The sequence below is a fragment of the Coturnix japonica genome, chromosome 12 (assembly GCF_054131305.1).
Source record: "Coturnix japonica strain WE chromosome 12, WE-NBRP24, whole genome shotgun sequence".
NCBI classification, from domain to species: domain Eukaryota; kingdom Metazoa; phylum Chordata; class Aves; order Galliformes; family Phasianidae; genus Coturnix; species Coturnix japonica.
Genome location: NC_140674.1, coordinates 19,687,634 through 19,706,894, shown reverse-complemented (window position 1 = coordinate 19,706,894; position 19,261 = coordinate 19,687,634). Strand labels below are relative to the sequence as shown.

The window sequence follows — 19,261 nt, the reverse complement described above, 5'->3', positions numbered from 1 at the left end:
TAGACAGATGAAAGCAGAGAGTCCTGGGAAAACAAAGGGGTACTGGTGTTCATAATTTCAGGCATTAGCTACCTAGCCCTGTCCAGTACAGGAAGCTCCTTCATACGCTGCTTCTGTATTACTTTACATGCGTTTTCTAGATACACCAATTTGTAAGTGGATTTTATTTGTAGTACCATGAGAAGCAGCTTTAGGACAAGTTAATTTGAGCTCTCTTAGCCTTGATAACACCTGATTAAAATATGCTTCTTTCCATGAATGAGAAGAATAGAGATTACATTATGACAGTTCTCCAACAAGTGACTTCAAAAAGCAGCAGAGAAGGCTATTCTTCGGAAAGACCATTAACCGTCTGGCAGCTCATTTTCCACCCTCCTTCACTGCAAGCATAATAATCTGAAAAGCATTTGAGAAAAAGACAGATCAAAGTCTGCTACTTCCAGGTAGTATGTGTCCTGATGACTCAAACAAGGGTTTTCAAGTGGGGAGACTTGTTTTACCTTTACATTTCCTTCAGTGCTGTAATGCTGAGCTTATTTAAATTAACTTTTCTAAACTTTTTTTAAAGTGAGATTTTGAGGTTATGCATTGTGTGTGTGTTCACAGTTGGCAGAAATGTATGGAAGACAGTATATGCTAATAGACAGAGGGGAAGAGTCAATGACTGTTAGGTTTTTGTATGTGATGCTGGTGAGTTATCCTGCTGTTACCCAAATTGTGCACATTTGTGAATTCAGTTTTCCCTAACACTGGTGGTAGAGGAGCATAAGATCACAATATTTGCTCATTTTCCCCCCCATCTCAGAATATACTTTGAACCTTACAGGTTACAGATTTGCTTCCCCTGGCTGTTATGTAGGAAAGCAAATGGGACCTGGGCCTAGGCACACTAGAGGGGACCTGAATGAACATGATGAAGGCATACAAAGAACTAATCCTTATTTCCTTCTCTTGGAGGACAGGGAAAAAGGCATGGTGATTTGCACCGCTTAATTTTGCTCCAGTGCATGATTGGATGCTCCAGTCCTCTGCCAGGGAGCACATCAGACACAGAGCAGTTCTCTGGTCCTTCTGCTTGACTGTAGCCCAAGTGACCTATTCCACAGAAAATAATGGTGCCAGAGTACAGTATAAACCCCATGCTAAATGACCAGCAAGTGAAGTTGGTCCAATGCCCTAGGGCCTGGAAAGGAAGAATCTGTTAGTTTGGCTTGTGGGTTAGGATCCCTGCCTTTTTTTAACTCACTGTGTTTTTCTGAGGCTGAAAATGGGAGTGGTATGATGCTGTGAATTGCAGGTAATCAAGCAAGAAGGAGACCAATATGCAGCTATCTATTGTGCCCCAGGCTGCCATCCAACTCCCTGAATCACCTCTCTGGGCCAAAGTGACAGTGGGTGTGTGGGTAGGAAAATACAGCAAACAATCAAAGCATTTAAAAACAAGTCAACAAATATGAAGCATTTGAGAGCAGCAGCTGATTTTCCATGAATGATCCAACATAATTTCCATAATCATAAAGAAATATTTAATCTTGTTTGCTTAAGCCAACCAGTGTTTCACTGGGAGTATTAATCAACTGGTGTCACACAATAGCACACTAAATGTCGCACATTGAATCACATCTTTTGTAGCATCATTATGGATATTCTGGATGTATTCCACAGCTGTAGAAAGAAGTGCTTCATGCTTTGCTAGCTGTAGAGCAAGCACAGTCTTACTGCTTTGTTTTGCATTCAGTAGATCTACAAAACAGGAAGGACAGCATTTAAAGTAAGGAGGAATACTGTTGAAGCTCAGCTGCTGATCTTCCGCAATGTGACTGCAAGTACTCAGGGATCTGAAAAAAATAAACAAGCGCAGTAAGATGTTTGCCTGGAGCCGCAACAGCACCATGTAATGTTTCCTGCTGAAGATAGAACTTCCTCCCAGTGCAAGCCAAGGAGAAATTTCATATTACTCATCTTCTGGAGTATAGCATAGAGTTAGCAGAGCAAGATGAAGTGGAGCAGCTGAAAGGTGAGTTTAGTTTATGTTTGAGACCAGTTCAGTGGCCAGGCAGGCCTGTGGATGGAAAGTTTACTGATGTACTTTACTGGTATCACCATAATTCTTAAAGTCAGCAACAAACTTTGCTAAAGTCTAAAGAGCTGGATGGTGTGTGTATGTAAACACACAGTAGGAAGAGAGGGGAAGTGAACCTAAACAAAAGTATAAATTTATCTTCTGAGGTGATTCTGAATGAGAACAGCTAATACAGTGAGAGGCAGCAGATGAAGTTATTTGGTTCCAAAGCCTTTACTGGACCCTGCTCAAAGCTAACCTGTTGGCCAGAAAGACTAATTCATATAGTTGATGTGCTGCCCTTATCAGTGATTGCAAGCACGTGCTCTGTGATGTGCTGCCAACAGATTTGGTGTCCTAAAGTCCTAGAACTAGAGTGGAAAGACAGCATTAGGTGAAATGAGGTCGTCTTGTCTTTTGAATGTGAGAGCTGAGAACTCTACTGAAGTCAGTAGGTCTGATTTGAATTTGATAATTATATGTGTGATAATTATATGTATGGATTTAAAATACTTATTACCATTTGGTGAGGCCTGTGCTCACATTTAAATAGCAGCAGGTACAAATGCATACCCGAAGGACAAAGCATTGTAAAAATGGTCCAAAGAATGCTTAGATGCCTCTAGTGCTGCTGAAATGTAGCATAGCCCTCGGGGCATGTAAATTTTCCTTCCTTTTCAAATTTATTGCGTCTTTGTGAGATCTTTATGGCAATGTGATACAAGTGTGTTCCATGACCTTCACCAGAACCACACGTTCATTGAATTCCATTTCTTTTGGTGGTACGTGTCAGTTCCTAGCTACAGTGTCTCCCCATTCTTCCTATAGAAGAAGCACTGAGGGGAATAACGCTTATTCTCCTTGCTTGTATCACAGGGCTACCATTTTTATTTATTTATTTATTTATTTTCATGCTGAAAGCAGTTGGGAACAAATTATTTACATTTCTGGAGAAGAGTTGCACAATTGATGTATCTTGAACAGAAATGGAAGGTTCTCATAGCGCTTTGCTCTTCTGTGATTGTAGGAGGCTCTGTTTTCAGCTAGAAAACATCTTTATTATACTTTCAGGCAGTGGATAACAAGACTGTCAATTGAAGCACTTTTATGACAATAAGTTGGGGTAAGAATACAGATGAATAAAATTGGGGATATCAGGAATGAGTTCTGCCTGTACCCATTCATAGGACTTGGTTCTGCCTCTGGTGCCTGTGAAGGCAGGTGTCTCTGAGTTCTAAACAGCCAAATTATAGGTGTCACTTAACTTCATTGCTTTGTGTGCTTTCCCATTCTTTCAGTCTGCTCTTCACTTACATAAGGCCAGTTGGTTGCTGGCATCTTGTCCCACTTACAGTAACATCAATGTGAATTATAGAACAGAGGAATACACAGTTACCACTGGAACCAAAGAAGGATGTTAAGGTGTGTTAAGTACATTCACACTGGAGCTCAGTGATGTCTGTATAAGAATAGTCATACTGTGTTCTCCTGTTTGGCTTTGCACATTACTTACATGCACACGTACACACTCAGCTGAGTGTATACATATGCAGAACCACACATCTGTAAATACACATACAGAATGGATTGGCTGTGCAGGTGGAGGTCTGTAGTTTGTACATGCAACAGATGTTCATGAGAGGCAGGAATGTACCGGGAGGAAAAGATGCAAAGTATTTCAGATAGAAGTCAGGCTGCGTAGTATGAGCAGTTTGAGAGCTGCTGGCATTGATGATGTAAGACTGAAGAAATCAGATGTGTTACAAGTAATATATTCCCATTCCATACTTAAACAGATTGTCTGTTTATCCTAAATATCTAACATATGATAACTTCATAAAGCCTATTTGTTAAGGGAGTGCTATAGTGACTCCTGAGTATTTCTGTATTACCTGATCTGTGTTTTGGGAAGTTTTTGATGCATGAGGTGAAATGATTTTTTCATCTTAATTTGAGTAATGAATTCTCCACAAAAAGCAAACAACAATAAAAACAAAAACTCTTCAGCGATTGGCAGCAGTAACAATTTGTGGAGATTTTGTAGCACCTGCAGCGAAGGAAGTTAGGCAGGAGAACAACCAGAGGCACTGCTTAAAAATGACAGAGTGCAAAAGGAAGCTTATGAGACGGCAACAAGAAATCGCTTATCAAAATAAATTTAGAATGATTTTCTTATGATTAAAATTATCTGATGAAACTCATGTTCAATAAAGCAGGAAGCTTTTAATGAATGTTGTCTTCCATTGGGATTTATTAACAATTAATGTGTGTAATGGTGGAACGTGATGTTCACATCAAAATGTGGATGGAAGCAAAGGGAACTGTCCGTCTCAGAGTTTCCATCTCTGGGTGGTTTCATCACATGGCTGATATTATTTTGGCAGCTTTGGGTCTGATGTTTCAGTCTGTGAGAATTAGACAGAAATGGCATTTGGACAAGTCAAGGCTGACGGAAAGCTCATTAAAGTGGGTGGCATTTGACGACCAATTTCAGCAAGCTTAAAACTGTGGCCTCCATAACAGAATTCTTGGTTCAGTCTCTTAAAAAAATCTGGCAGGTACTATTTTTTTTTTCCTTGTATGCACATACAGGTTTTGACTCTGCCCTTGCTGAAGTCAATGGCAATACTCTTAGGGGCTAAAAGGTTAATCATAAGCTTATGTGTGCCTGTGGGCTGGGGGTGCAGTAACTGTTCATTATAAAAAGCTGTGTTTTTGAGGTGAAAGTGTAAATGTACCTTGTCTCAGTGAGAAGTGCAATGAGAGAAATTGTTTCACTTAAATGAATAGGAGCACTGCATGCCACTGGGATCTGATTTTTCTCTTTCATACAGCCATGGATAAGTTGCCAAATGCAAGAGAAGGCAAGAAACTTCAGAGGCAAAAAAAAAGAAATCCCAACATATTACTTATACATGATCTTTTGTATCAGAAAAAGTCAACTTCATCTGTAAATTCTTGACTGACATTCCGTGAGAAAAGCCCAATTCAAGTCTCCCCTGAAACCAAATAAAAATGCCATTCTTCATTCCATAAGCATCTCTTCCTATGATCCAAAACCCATAAAATCAATGGAAAAACTCAATCTTTTGGCCAGATGCTGTTGCTGTGGCTTACAAGCTCTTTGCTTTTCCAGAAGAGAAGAACCAAGTTTCAGTGGTGTTGCTTGGTTACAGCCTCTCCAACCCTCTTGGAATTCATGGCTTTAACACCTTAGAAAAACAGGCATGTATTATTTTCAATTATTTACGCAGGCAGTTGTTGATTCCTTGTTGTCTGGTAACCCTGATGAACCATTTCACCAACTCTGCTTCTCCTATTCAAGGCTTTATTTTGCTTTTCTTGGCTTTTTTTTTTTCCCCCTGTAAATGCTCTCCAAGTCCTATCACTGGAAGTGAAAGAGTTTGCTGGAATCCCAAGTGGGCAGGACAAAAAGAAACTTGTTGCCTAGGTAACGTGACAAAATAACCCGATAGTTTATTCCAGTATGTCTGCTTATGTGCAGGAGCGCAGAAGGGCAAGTATATCCACTTAATATTATTTTCCCTTTCTAGTGCTTCCTGCGAGTATCCATTCGGATTATACTAATTAAATGTTCAAAGAAATACTCTCAAGCTGACTCACCCAGCATGAGTAGCGTGGATTCCTGGGTGTAGTCAAGCCAGGTAAGGTCAATATAGAAATTTAACTTAATTTTGCTGTTGACTACCACAGTGCCAGGATTTCATGGTCTGAGCATTCCAGTTCTGTATGAAAGGGAGTCTTATTGCCTTTCCCTGACACTTTGTTTGTCTGCTCTGTTCAATTAGACTGTAAACTCTCTGGAGCAAACTCTGTTTAATGCCTTTGTCGAGCTCAGCACAAGGTGGCTTCTCATGGCCTACAGCAGCCATGATATTTTGAGTTGTTTCTGCCATTAATCAGGTCTCAGGAGGGGACAGGTTCTGCACAGTGCATGCATATCTCAGCAGGATACCAGCTGGATCTGTAGGACACACAGATAAGAGGTGTGATCAGCCACTTGCAGGTGGGAAAGACATGGCTGAGGAGGATGCACGCTGTGTTTGCCCCACTCAGCCACTTCAAAAACAAAGCTACTGTCAAAATTGGACAAAATGGGAAGAGCTACATCTTTCTTGCAGGGATGTGTTTGTGCTGCTGCACTTCTAGGTAGAAGCAAGTGGTTATCCGCAGGTAGTAGGGATCTGTAAAGCAGTGTTGATACCATCTCACATGCCTCATTTCAATGAGATAGCACAGATTTTTCCTGTACTTTATGAGGAATGTATTTACCATCTTGTTTAATTTAAAAAGATAAATTAATTTCTGTGCTGAGCAGGTAGAGAAAAGATGCGCTTCAGTGACCTGAGGAAACTCTTAACATCCTGTCCTATGCCCACACTATAGTAGACTCTGATCTAAATTATTAGTGAATGCTGTGCGGGATTGGTGCTTCAGTTAAATTTCAGATAATGAATTTGCAGGTCATATGAGAACTTGTTAATGAAAAAAGAGGAAAGAGGATTCTGAAGGAAAAGGAGGACAGGAGATGCATTTTCTGTGAAGAAATTGCAAGGTGGGAAGGCAACCATAGAAGTCTGTGACTATATAGTATTGTCCACTGAATATCCCTGGGCAAAGAAGTTTACTGTGAAGTAAACTTTTATTACACATTGATCCTAGTCTATTTATCCCCTCACCTTGCATTAGGATGGCTAGGAGCTTAGGTGAGGGAAAAGCTATGTCTGCAGTGTGGAAAATGCACTTGCAGATCGATAGGACATGATAGACTGCTCTGTTATAACCTCATAGAGCACTGAAAAAGAGTTAAAGCAGGAATGCAGGACCACCACTTACACAGATCAGAGTGAGTTACACAGGCATCAGCAGATTTTCCTCTTATGGAGTTTGGAAAACCACCAGTCTGACCTTCTTTTTCCCAATGCAGACTTAAGTTATTTGTATTTTATAGACAGCATCCTTGCAAACAGTGTGCATCAGAACGCCGATGTGTTCGTACCCAATTCAAGGAAGCCTGCATTCTGCACCAGCATGCCTTCTGCTGGCTTACAAATATGTTTGCAAGGCTGGAAAAGTCAGTCAGTGGGAGCAAAGCAATGGCTCGAGCAGCAGTTGTTACACATAAGTCCATGTGTGTATGTATGATAGCCATTATGATCTTTTCCCCTTTATTTTCTCTATGTTAATAAAATGTTTTTAAACTCCCATCCACTAGTTCTACTTGATCCCCTATGCCCCAGTCTATCCTCCTTGTCCTGGGAACTGCGGGCCAAGCCATCAACTGCGCAGGGCTAAACTGTCTCCTAGGTTAAACCACATCAGAACAGAGAAGCAAAATCACCAACCCCAATGATTACAGCCACATTACCACAGAAGAAACAATAAATTGTTTCATCCCTTAAATCCAAAGAAAGACACTACTGACATACCAGACTCGCATGCTTAACAATATCAATGACTAAAGACAATTAACATTAAAACAAAAGAACAGAAATAACTTTATTCTTACTGGGGAGCAGAGGGAAGGGGGAGCAATCAGTCATAAACACATTTTAAAATAGTAGAAAGGAAAAGGTTTATCGCTCATTGCCCCCTTAGTGTCATGTACTGCATTATTTTGAATTATAAGTGGGGAAAAAGATGAAATTGAATGAAGTAGGTTCTGTTTGTGTAGTCTTAAAAAGCAGTTTTGCCTTTGTTATGGACAGCTGCCCACAGAAGTTATGGAGTTTCATTCTCTAGGGATATTCAGAACCTACCCAGATATCTGCCTGTGTGACCTGCTGTAGGGAACCTGCTTTGGCAGGGAGCTTTGGACATGATGACCCACAGAGGCCCCTTCCAACCCCTATGATTCTGTGATTCATTAATCTTTCTGAGATCCTCAGTTCTGGGAAAGAAACTAACCTTGCAATGGAGGCTTAGTATACGTTTCCAGTAAGCAGCCAAGTCCAATGAAGTTTATTTTGTTTGTACTATGATGAGATTTTCCACTCCTTCTAATATATTCCCAAAGTAACTGCAAAGCTAACCTATGAAATCATACTAGCTGCTTTCAGGTCAATGAATGATGTGCACACGTGTATATGAGCATGGTGCTGAAGTGATACTGTACAGAACAGAAGCAATTCTCAAATGAACCCAGGAAACTCAAGCTCTTATATTTATAAGCTTACCTTTTCAGTATAATTATTCCTGTGTCTTATGAAATTTAATATCAGTACCAGCTCAGTTCCCGTAACCACTGTTAAAGTCAAAAAGTCATCAGTAAAGTTCAGCAGGGGATAGTCAACATCCAGAACAATTCTGAGCTGCTGTAGTTCCATCAGTGACATGCTGCCAGCATCTCCTCTTGGTCTGAGGGTGTCAAAGGAATATTATATCCAACACATTTTTAAGTATGTAGCTTCATTCAACTTATCCAAAGGGCCTGAGCTTTCAAGTTTTAATGAAACTTTGATACAGAAATAAACCCCAAACTGATCTGCAAGTTTCCACAAGGAGAAGTGTTTGGTTTTCATTCTCAGATGCAAACTCAAAGAAGATAGCATGGCAGATTGTGCGTAAAAAGACTGAAAGTGTTCAGGTGGTGTGAGGATGTTCACCAGAGAGTTGACGTTCATAAAGAACTCTAATGAGTGTCACTTTAAATATGAGATTCTCTGAGTATCTATTTTGTTTTCATCTGAAGTTCTGCCATTGTTTAACAAACTGCTCAGCAGCCATTAGTGAAGGAGGGGACCATTTACACAAAGGCAAGCTAATGGGCAAAAATATGCAAGTAATTTGGAAGAGTGAAGTTGTGGAGTGAGCATCCCTGAGATTCATCTGGATGATGTTGTGACAGGGATCCCCTGCCTGCCTTCAGCCGCCTTCTGGAAGGGCAGACAGCTCAGTGACAGCTATGAGATCAGCACAGGAATTTGTTTGGTGTGCTTAAGAGATCGGTAACAACCTCTCCTAACGTGACTGCGTTGCGAGGTGACAGTGTCTCCCTGGAGACACTGAATCCATAGAGCACCAGCCTGGACCCTGGCAGGTCACCTCTCCTCAGAGGGTTCCGAACTGCCTCCCTGTGCAAGGGAAAAGATGGGAAGAGAAGCGCTGTCTGTGCACGAATAGCCTTATGCGAGATGCGAGGACTTTATGCAACAGCAAGACATGTCGGAAAGGTAGGAGGGTGAAAGAAGAGATGTGAGTGCAGCCATTGCACAGCTGCCTTGACATGCTTTGACAAGAAAGATAGTGTTACAGGATTGAGTGTCTTGTTTTAATGTACCAGCCTGCGTTGCTGGTGGAGATTGTTGTGCAGTGAAAACAGGGGGAAAAATAAATGTGTTGGTTTTTTTTTCTTGGTTCCATTGGATGATTAAGGTGTCTCACCAAAAAGGTGTAATTTGTTATGAAAATGTGCAAAAGGCACGTTGGGATGTGGCATGTGTATGGCAGAAAGTTAGATCCGTGATGAGCTGTTTGGAATGTCAGTTAATTTACTAGGTATGTACAATTATGTGCATAAGAACTAATTATGTTAATTGCATCTTTTTAGGAGGTGGTTTTATGATGTGTAAAGCAAGATAATTGATGGTACAGTAGGCAGTGTTGTAACTGTAACTCACAGGTGTTTTTGTCACTAAATTATGCTCAAACGAACTGCTTCAGAGTGTTGGATAATGTCTTATAATACCTATAAAAATAATTGAAGGGCAATAGAGCATGAAAACACAATGTCCAAGTCATATACAATTCTAAATTCAAACGTTTTTTTTTTAATAAATATTGCATACAAGCAACACCTGCTACATAGTAGTAAATTGTCTGCATTTTGACCAAGGCACAGCCTGAATTTTGAGTTTCTTGGCCTTTGAATGCCTATACAAATTGCATTTGTAAGTTAACCCTGCAATTCATTTCTGTTGATCAGCTTTGGCATGTGCAATTGACCGAGACAATGTAAATAACCGGGTGTTTGTATTGTGCAGGCAATGGGATACGTGTGCCAGTGATTGGGCAGATCCATCACCAACTCTCTCAGAGCCTCTGCAAAATCAGTGGCTCTAACCCAAATACAACAGTTCTTCTCTTACATAGAAAGTAGTCATTGTTTGATGAAAAACTAAGCCTCCTTGTGGCTCCTGAGTCTTGAAAAGTGACTGGGGGTAGCACTATTGTAAGCTAGACCAGATCCCAAAACTTCTCCAATCACCAGGACAGAAGCCTTCCAAATCCCAGGTACAAGAGCTTCCTCATAGCTTACCCCATCCACTGCTCTTTCATCTCGTCCATACTCATCCATCTACTTCTCACCCACTGAGCTTTCCAATTGCTGTTTTCCATGAGGCAAAGCTGAACATGTGCTGGAATGTCTAGAATGTTTCTATATCAAGCTGCCAGTTATATCAGGAGAAAAGACTTCTGACTGTCAGTCCTTTCTTAAAGACTGAATACCTAAAATATTATGCAGGAGGGTTCATTTTTACTCAGAATATCTTTCACCAAGTGTATCTTCAGAAGTAGCACAGCTATGTCTTCTTGGAGTATTAAGAAGGTTTTAATATATTCTGCACTTAAAGTCAACTGTATTAGGAAATTCTCTAAAACTTCAGTGGGGCTGAAACAAACCCATTCCACTGACATGACTGACATTGATATCTTGATGCCTGGGACTTTCATTAGTTAAGATTTTTTTCCCACTAGTTTCTTAAGTTTAGTTTTTAAGTTTCATCTCCAATTGCCTTTTATGGGATTTTTAAAATATAGCTAAGTATCTCTGCTTAAAAGACATCACTGGTGCCTTCCCATAGACCCGAGGAAGAGAGAGAATGGAGGAAGGTTATTGCCACTGAGGGTTTCCATTACTGAAATTAATTCCTCTCTCATAAGAATTTAGATCTATGATTTATGATAACCACCAATTTCTCACTGCAGGCAAAGTGAGAGGAAATGACTCAGCCTGGACAGACATCATGAATCTCCTTTTTTTTCTTTTCCCTAATGCTTGACATAATCTGGTGTGCTGCTCCCAGAGGTGTCATTGGAGATTCATATCCAGCCAGAGGGCCTCACAATCAAGGCAGAAAATTTAGTTACTTTCATGTATTGTGTGATTTGTAATTGTTTGGAATTGCATCCTGCCTCATTCACTGCAGTTTCTTTTACATCAATTGTACAGCAAAATGGTCAAGAAAACAAAGCAAGAGGGCAGAAAGCAGTGTCGCATTTGCTCCTTCCAAAAGATCCTCTGACATAATTTGAGGTTCCAGCTGGTGCTTATTAAACTCAGACAGTTTTGAGATGAAAACTGCTTCCTTCTGCCACTCATTCCAATAAAAATCTCACTGCCCACCTGACTTGAGAAGTGTTATCTATCACATATTGATTCTGCAGTGTTATGTTGTATTTTCTATCACTGACACAGAGTTTGGTGAGTGGGCATCTGCCAAAATATCAGAATAGAAATCATCCAGCTAATATATGTTCACCCACACTCCAAGGGACCAGCAGTGTGTACTCATGTCTCAGCAGGGGAGGCAGTGTCTGGGTGAGAGGAAGGTTTGGGGAAGTCTTATGATTCTCAACAGTTACTTGAGTGCATCCTAACACACAGGAGAATGGAAGCAAAACAAATACCAAGAGAATACTATGTAAGACCTCCCCATGCGTTTTTTAATGTCTTTTCTTCTTACAAACTGGAATTTTGTACATTGTAAATCAATCCTCTTTTCACAGGGTTGCTGTGTGTGTGGATGCCTGCTGACTTGCGGCAGCACACCCATATGAAAATGGTCTGTCTGAGGATGATCTCTAAAAATGTCCTTTCCCTATGGCACAGCGCTATGGGGCAGTGCTATGGGTCTCTATATAGGTCATACATAGCTATTTTGTGGATCTCTATATGGGGGAGGGGGAGCAGTGGGTCATACATAGCAGTTCTTATCAGAAATGCTGAGCATGAACTGCTTCTTCTCAGTCCCCTGTGGTTTATTGTGGCTGCCTGGATTGTATTAAACAAACAACAACAACACAACAAAACCATAAAACAAGAAGGGAGGAATAATTCTGTATGTCAGTAATGTGCTCTGCAGTCAGCATGCACTTCCAGGCAAGAAGTAACACTTGGTTTTGATAATGTTGCAAAAAGGCAAAAGTCTGAGGAGCTCAGCACAGTGAGTAGCTGCAAGATTATTTTCCAATGAGTCTGTAATCCTAAGTTTTAACCAGCATGCTGTTTAGCCTGTCTTTTACACTCAATGTGAAACTGTCATTGCCACCCTCACTAGACCATTTTAAAAGCTTCTTTTTTACTCTCCATTTCTGCTCCTGACTATAATTGTTTTAATGATTCTTTCTGACGGCTGATGCTTTCAGACAAGCTCTCGCTGAGCTGATACAGTAAAAGGCAGATTGTAGTGCTGTATGCACACACTTACTAAGACAAAGATATTTTTCTCAAGCATTCGATGTTAAATTTCTAAACTGCAGCCACCAGACTGCAAATTATTAAATATCTCTGAAGCACAATTACAGAAACTGCACCATTTGGAGTATGTAAAATACACTTTTGGAAGTGTTCTTGGGCATAAACTGGCAAAGCCTACACAAACACAACCTCAAGATATTAAGCAAAGCTTTGCTCTTCTTTGGACCTTTGATGTTCTACTGAAACTTACTTAAAAGATTAAAATAAGCATGCAACAGAGGAGTTTTGTCCTTCAACCCAGATCCAAAAATGCAGGGTGATACAGGAGAAAAAAGGACATATTGTGATCTTGAAGGTTAATGTTCTTTAACAAACTGCTTCTTTTATGTAAATAAATGGTATCTAGGTGAGAGGTTCCCTCCAGGTACCAGACGGGAGTGCTGTACCTGTGGTTTGACCAGGATCATGAGGCTCTCATCTGGTGCCACGTCCTGCCCCTCACTGCTCTGTACTTTGTTATTTATCAAATAGTTTGCATTTTTTGGAACAGAACCTGTTACTGGTTTAACGCCTCCTCTTCAGTTCTTCAGGTCTGACTACGAGCAATCAAAACTTCTGTACATCCTATTCAACCTGCTGCTCCATCCTCAGTGACGTACACGCTGTTCCACCAGTTTTATCACTGAACAGAGGATTCATCAGGCAGAGCTGTGACTCAGAGCTATCTTCTCCAGTAAGTGTTTGCCTTACCAGTCTGATTGCAAGACTATAGATGAGATGCTGACACAGAGTAACTAAGGCTGAAATCTCTTCTTCACCTTTGAACCTGTTATGTTTTGCTTGCCTTTATCTCCCAGAGCTGGATCAGGTCACAGGACTATGTGTTAGCAGTGTCAAGGACTTGATGGCCTAGGAAGCATTGTAGCACTGTGCACAGAACTTGGTGCAATGGACACACATGATAAGTCTTGAGGAAGCTGTATGCATTTGCTATAAAATGTCACATCCAGTACTGCTCTGAAAGGTAACAGATACTGTGTGTGCAATATTAGAGGCAATGCATACAAGTAATTGTGAATCTAGAAAGGGTGGTGGTAAACTACACCTAAAACGTGAATCCCTGCAGCACTGCCAGCTGCTGGATGTGTGCGTAGCTCAGCTGTAACTGGAGGGGAAAAAGCCCTGAAATATTTTAGTGGAAAGGCAAAACAGGCAGAAACCTCATGTTCTCAAATGCTGCGGCAGGTATCCTGTGTTTAGATTGAATGCGTCATTTGCTTTCAGGCTATTTTGTATGTAAGATGGTCTATAAATGTGATTTCTCACTTATGTATACAGAAATTCATGCCACTGTATCCTCACCACCATGTGTCCTTTTGCTGTTAACTAGATGGTATTAAGGCAGATGACAGTGAAACCACATATGAATGTTTTTGCTTCTACAGTAAGGCCAGAAATATAAGACAATGCAGTGCCAAGAACTGGAATGTGTTACTGATTCTTTTACTTCTTTGTTTTGCTTTTTTTAAGCTTCCTTCTGATCCCTTCAAGTATCTCAGCTGGTATGACATAGAGGAACATGATGTTCGAGGAAGTCAGCTTCATTGTCCCCGAGTGAGAGAAGGTAAAGAGCAGAGACATGCTTGGGTTGAAGCCTCATCTCTATTCTATCAGCGTGTTGTTAAATGTTAGAGATGAAATTGTGAGGTTTACCACCCTCTTGAAAAGAGACAGAATCTCAGCCCATGTTGTACATCTTTGCTGTTTTTAATTGCTAGGAAAATGACCTTTGTACCTTTGAAAACAGGAAAGCAAAGTCACAACTCTTAAATTTTTTTACTATTGTAGTGTTTATTATTACCTCATAAAACCTTGTTAACATTTAAATACTGTTCAGGACAATAAAATCATGTGCCAGACAAGAAACCAAGAGTGAAATCCAGTACTGCAAACAGTGATGCACCTTTTATTCTAAGGCTGAATCAGCCCAATTACAATCTAAAGGTGTAATCAAGAACGAGGATTGAAAGGTGAATTTTAAACCCCACTATTTGCATGTTCAGAGCTAAACAGTGGGAAAACATTCCACACTGTCCTTTGGATGGAATTTTAAAGGTGTGCATAAGTTGTAAGCATTTTAATAGACTCACTGAATTTTTGCATCAATAATACAAATAAGTTTTCAGTAAGGTTATAAAGCTTATTTGTAGATGATGTCAATGGCTGACAAGCTGGAAACATAATCTTTTCTCGAAACAATTAAAGTACAAGTACAGCTCTGTTATGTAACCTCACTTGAAACATGCAAATGAATACACGGAGTATTTTAGAACTCAGATGCCTGCCCTGTGCACAACCATTTAGAAAAAGCTTTTATTCTGAGCTCCAGAATGAATGTCAGTTACTAACCACATAGTAGATCACCACTACCTTACGTTGCTTGCTGAGTAATGGGCCAAGAAATGGCAGAACATCTTCACATTCATTCACTTCACGAGAGCCTGGAAACCTACGCACCTGTAACACTAGATATATTCCTACATTTCAGGTATAATTCCCAGACATATATGTAATCTTTCAACAAGGAATTAAATGCTGGTTCCATACCACATCTACTGTTGTAAATCTTTTCTTTCTGAGCAGGGCCTTCCGAAGAAGAGCTATTTTTCAGAGGAGAAGAACATACCTTGAGAAAAAGAAAACAAGTAACTGACACAGAGAAGTGGCAAAAGAAACTGCAAGAGAACTGGGAAAACTGTGCTGTAAAACTTTCTCATTAATTCTATGCACTGTGGTAGTAAATAAGCCAAAGAAGTGATGCACTGGCTACTCCTTGCAGTTAGTCATTTTAAAGCTCAGGTTGGCACCACAGCACTTTAAACCAGAATGTTTTCACAGACTGGAAGAAACACTGGAGTACACTGTAGTTTGGGTTTTTGAAGCAGGTCAAAGAGTAAATTCTGCTCTGGTGATAAAGCTCGGTGCTCAGGCATATAACAGCTAGTTAAATCCTTTGCCTTCATAGGACCTTTGCCAAAAAATTGATGAGTGAACAGCTAAAGAATGGAGTGGTTCCATTTCAGCTTATCCTCTCTCTTCTCACAGCAGCCGGAGCAGTTATTTTGTCTGGATGTACTACGTTATTGCTGCCTCTCATCAGCAATATGTTATAGCTTCTCTGAGTTCAAGACAGAAGTCATGTAGAAACTTACTTACCTTACATAGTGTTCTGGTTCTCGCCTCTCCCTGTGCACAAACACAGGATAGAGAATGCCATTGTTTGGCTGATGCAGGGCATTGTTTTCTAGATGAGATTATATGTTGAATGTATAAGCCGTGATCATAGTTGTGCACACACATCCCCAGTCAGAGAGAAAAGAGGCACCTGGGAAGAAAGATTCACATGACTAAGGGGTGGTGGTCAGGTTGGAGAAAATGCAAAGGTAAAGATAGTAAAAGATTATGGGAAAGACTATTGGAGAGTGGGTGGAGGAAGTGGATCAGTGGAGAACATGGCTATAGAGAGAGATGGAGGCTGCTGTCTGATTTATCTGATAAAGCTCCAGCCTTTTCCACTGTACCACTTCAGGTGACTCTTACTTTTATAACATTGTGCAGTTCTGTGATTCTAAAGGAAATTTGGCACCACTGTTTGTTTTTAATGGAGGAAAGAGCAGCATGATAAAATAGATTGACCTTTTAAGTTATTCTGACATTTAAAAGATTTAATATAGCTACTAGAATGCAAAGAAAATGTTATTTCTATTATTTTTCCCTCACTAGGAGCTGAACCTCTCATTTCAGGACTTGGGTAATCTTTACCAGGTGGAAAACTTCAGAAGGATTCTCCATAGATTGATACGGGTGGAAAGACTTTGGTTGGTGGACAATTCTTTGACAGACCTAAGTGCCATACGGTTGCCAAGGTAGACAAGCTGTCCTGCTCATGTTTTATTATCATAGGAATTAAAACTATTATTTACTTAAGTAATATCTGGAGCAAAACCTTTAAAACTGGTAAAATATGATTTTTGGAGCATTATTGTATGGGGAAACCATCACTGTATTTCTATTCTGAGTTCATGCTATATTGAAACTGAAAATACTGGGTAAAAGGTGACGTCTGCTTTATTCCTGTTGTATAATGAAGTCACGAGTCTTACCAAGTGCAGTGATATTTTTGCTAAAAGAGTACTTATTGAACAGTGAAAGAATTTATGTGAAGATATTGTGAGAATCCAGGTGTTACCGTTACAACTATTTTAATATGGATCCATTGCTACTGTGATGTCTTGTGCAAAAGAATTCTGAGAGTTACAATACAGAGAACAGGAATAATGATGTATCTTTTGTAAAATATAACAAAAGCTGAGAGTGTAAAGTATGGGGATCTGATCTTGCAGGCCTTGGTTAGCAAAAATAACGCAAGTGTGAAAACAGGTCCTTCAGTATAAAATTCTTGTACCTCTTATTGGAAACTCTAAGATGCCGTGACTTCAGATAGGTGAAGAACCGACCCTTTGTTGACTTAGAGTTATGCACTGTTATGGATATGATCAGTGACATCATATGCTTTGTACTTCACAGATGCAGAGAACTAAATGTCAATAAAAACTACTTTACATCCTTCAGACAGCTGCCAAAGTTACCTCAGATTCAGCACCTGTCACTGGCTGAAAATAACATTATGACACTGAGTGGAATATCAGACTTGAGACATACTCCACTTGAATCCCTTGTACTCAAGAGGAATCCCTGTGAGTTTCAAGAAAGCTACAGGCAACAGTAAGTCTTACCATGTAATGAACTCTTGGACATTCACACCCTTGTTTCATTCTTCCCAACTGATTTTGACTCCAAAACCCTGTTGCTAGAAAGAAAGGGTAATGAAACGTGTTCCTTATAAACTCCAGAAATATAGAGACTTGGGCTTTTTTTCCCAGCTACACACACTGAATCCCATCTACAGCAGACATGGGTGGTATTTTTGAGATAAACATGTAAACATGTTCAAGAAGTCTTCACTTTCTAGGAAGGTAAAAAAAAAAAAAAAGTAGGAACATCTTTAATGAAAGCTTTTCTGAATTTCCAGTAGGCTTGTAGACAGTCCTTTACTAATGTGATGGAAATGCTTGTGCTTTTAAGGATAGATAGGCAGATATCAAAGTGCAGGTTAAAAGTTGCATTTAAAATAATGAATTTCACATTTTATTTACACATCAAAAGATGTAGGGGGAGAAAAGCTGAAGAGCACTTCTTAACAATTACTCTCTCCATGCCCCCAGTCCGACCAGCGTTAAAGTCAATCATTTAATTGACTGCTTTGACATAATTCTTGCACTGCTTTCACTGACAGTGTTGGAGGACAGAGAATCATTTTCAAGCACTGATAAAGCCCTGACATGTGTATCGAGATTGAGTCCTGAAATCCATGCTCATCTCAGAAGGTGCAGAGCAAATGGTGCCGCGTGTGGGTTAAGGCCCTGTGTGGCACTTTCAGGTGGATATGACTCTTCTTCTAAGGAAAAAAATAGAGTGATCTTAATGACCAAGATCAGAGATACTGATACGCTGCTTGAAAGGAACAGTATAATGGGAGGTACAGCCATTCATTTCTCTTTGGTATTGTGCCTACAGAAGAGCAGAAATCTTTGCAGAGAGCTCAGGTTCTCTATCGCAGGAGGATGAAAGTTGGGCTGTGCATCTTGTAGTATGAATCCTTGATTTTCAGCAGTCCAGGTATTTCAGTCTAGGTTAGCACCATGTGCTCACTTTTACATTAGACAGCTGGTTTGATTCTACTCCATTCAAAATGTAGATTCCTGGAGTGATTTCCAGAGTTTGATGATAGAAAAATTGGACGGCAGAATGGAAACTGAAATTTTTAAATTAGTTCTTTACCAGCAACAAATGCCAAATCAAGGTTTCCATCAACACAAACATCTGAATATCACTGAATCCCCTGATAGTTTCTCATTGGTGCCTGCTTTATTCTCAAGATCTCAAGGAATATTTATCTCAATTTCTATTATTCTTTCATCTCCTTTTTCAGTGTATTCTCCAGTTTGCCAAATCTGAAAATACTGGATGGTGTCCCAAAACTGCCAGAGGACTGTTCACCCCCAGATACCAGTTTTCTCCCCAGAATGTGCACTGTACTCTAGCACTGCATTTGTGTGGGATCACAGCTGTGCTAGAATCATCTTACTTAAAAGAATCAATAAATTCTGTACATGGAAATTACTATTTAGGTTTTTTTTTTGGCATTGAACCAGAAATACAATTTTTTTGGAGCGTGTTCTTGATACCACAGTCATCAAGTGAGTATTGATAACCGGAATATAAATAAGGCATGATACGTATGCTGAATGTCATGGGTTTCACTCCAGACCACATGTTCATTCTGGGAAATGCTGCAGGGATCAGCGTCCAGGTTGCTAAGGGAAAAAACTGAGTGGTAGAATCAGTGGCAAAGTAGAGCACAGAAGAGGATAGAAGTCTGTCAGCTGGCTGCTTGTACTGTGTAGGAATGTCTTGCCGTTTAGTAAAGGTTTGCCTGCCCAAAGCTGCAATGAGGGAAAAGAGGTGTAGGAGCACAAAAGGGATTTTTCAGGACTCCCCAGGATATCTGAATGCAATTATCTGTGAGAAGTGCCTGTCTTTGTCTTTGATTCATTTCCTGCTCAATTTTAGCTCTTCTTCCAGTCAGCTCACACTGGCACATAAATAGCTATGCCTTTAATGGCTCAGGAAGAGAA

General features: G+C 40.1%; 1 protein-coding gene across 4 annotated transcripts; it reads left to right on the top strand.

Moving 5' to 3' along the window:
- Positions 1–1,215: 1,215 nt before the first annotated feature.
- On the top strand, positions 1,216–18,746 carry LOC107318336 (acidic leucine-rich nuclear phosphoprotein 32 family member B-like). Of its 4 annotated transcripts, none has more exons than XM_015872010.3 (7): positions 1,216–9,255; positions 13,086–13,236; positions 14,034–14,127; positions 15,147–15,208; positions 16,287–16,429; positions 17,091–17,288; positions 18,556–18,746. In XM_015872010.3, exons 1-7 carry the CDS (start codon positions 9,230–9,232, stop codon positions 18,665–18,667), a joined length of 786 nt encoding a protein of 261 aa, XP_015727496.1. In that variant the 5' UTR covers positions 1,216–9,229; the 3' UTR covers positions 18,668–18,746. The 4 variants fall into 4 exon arrangements, with proteins under 4 accessions (XP_015727496.1, XP_015727495.1, XP_015727493.1 ...); XM_015872009.3 differs by having other exon boundaries at positions 15,147–15,265; positions 17,136–17,288; XM_015872007.3 differs by having other exon boundaries at positions 15,147–15,265.
- The last annotated feature ends 515 nt before the right edge of the window (positions 18,747–19,261 follow it).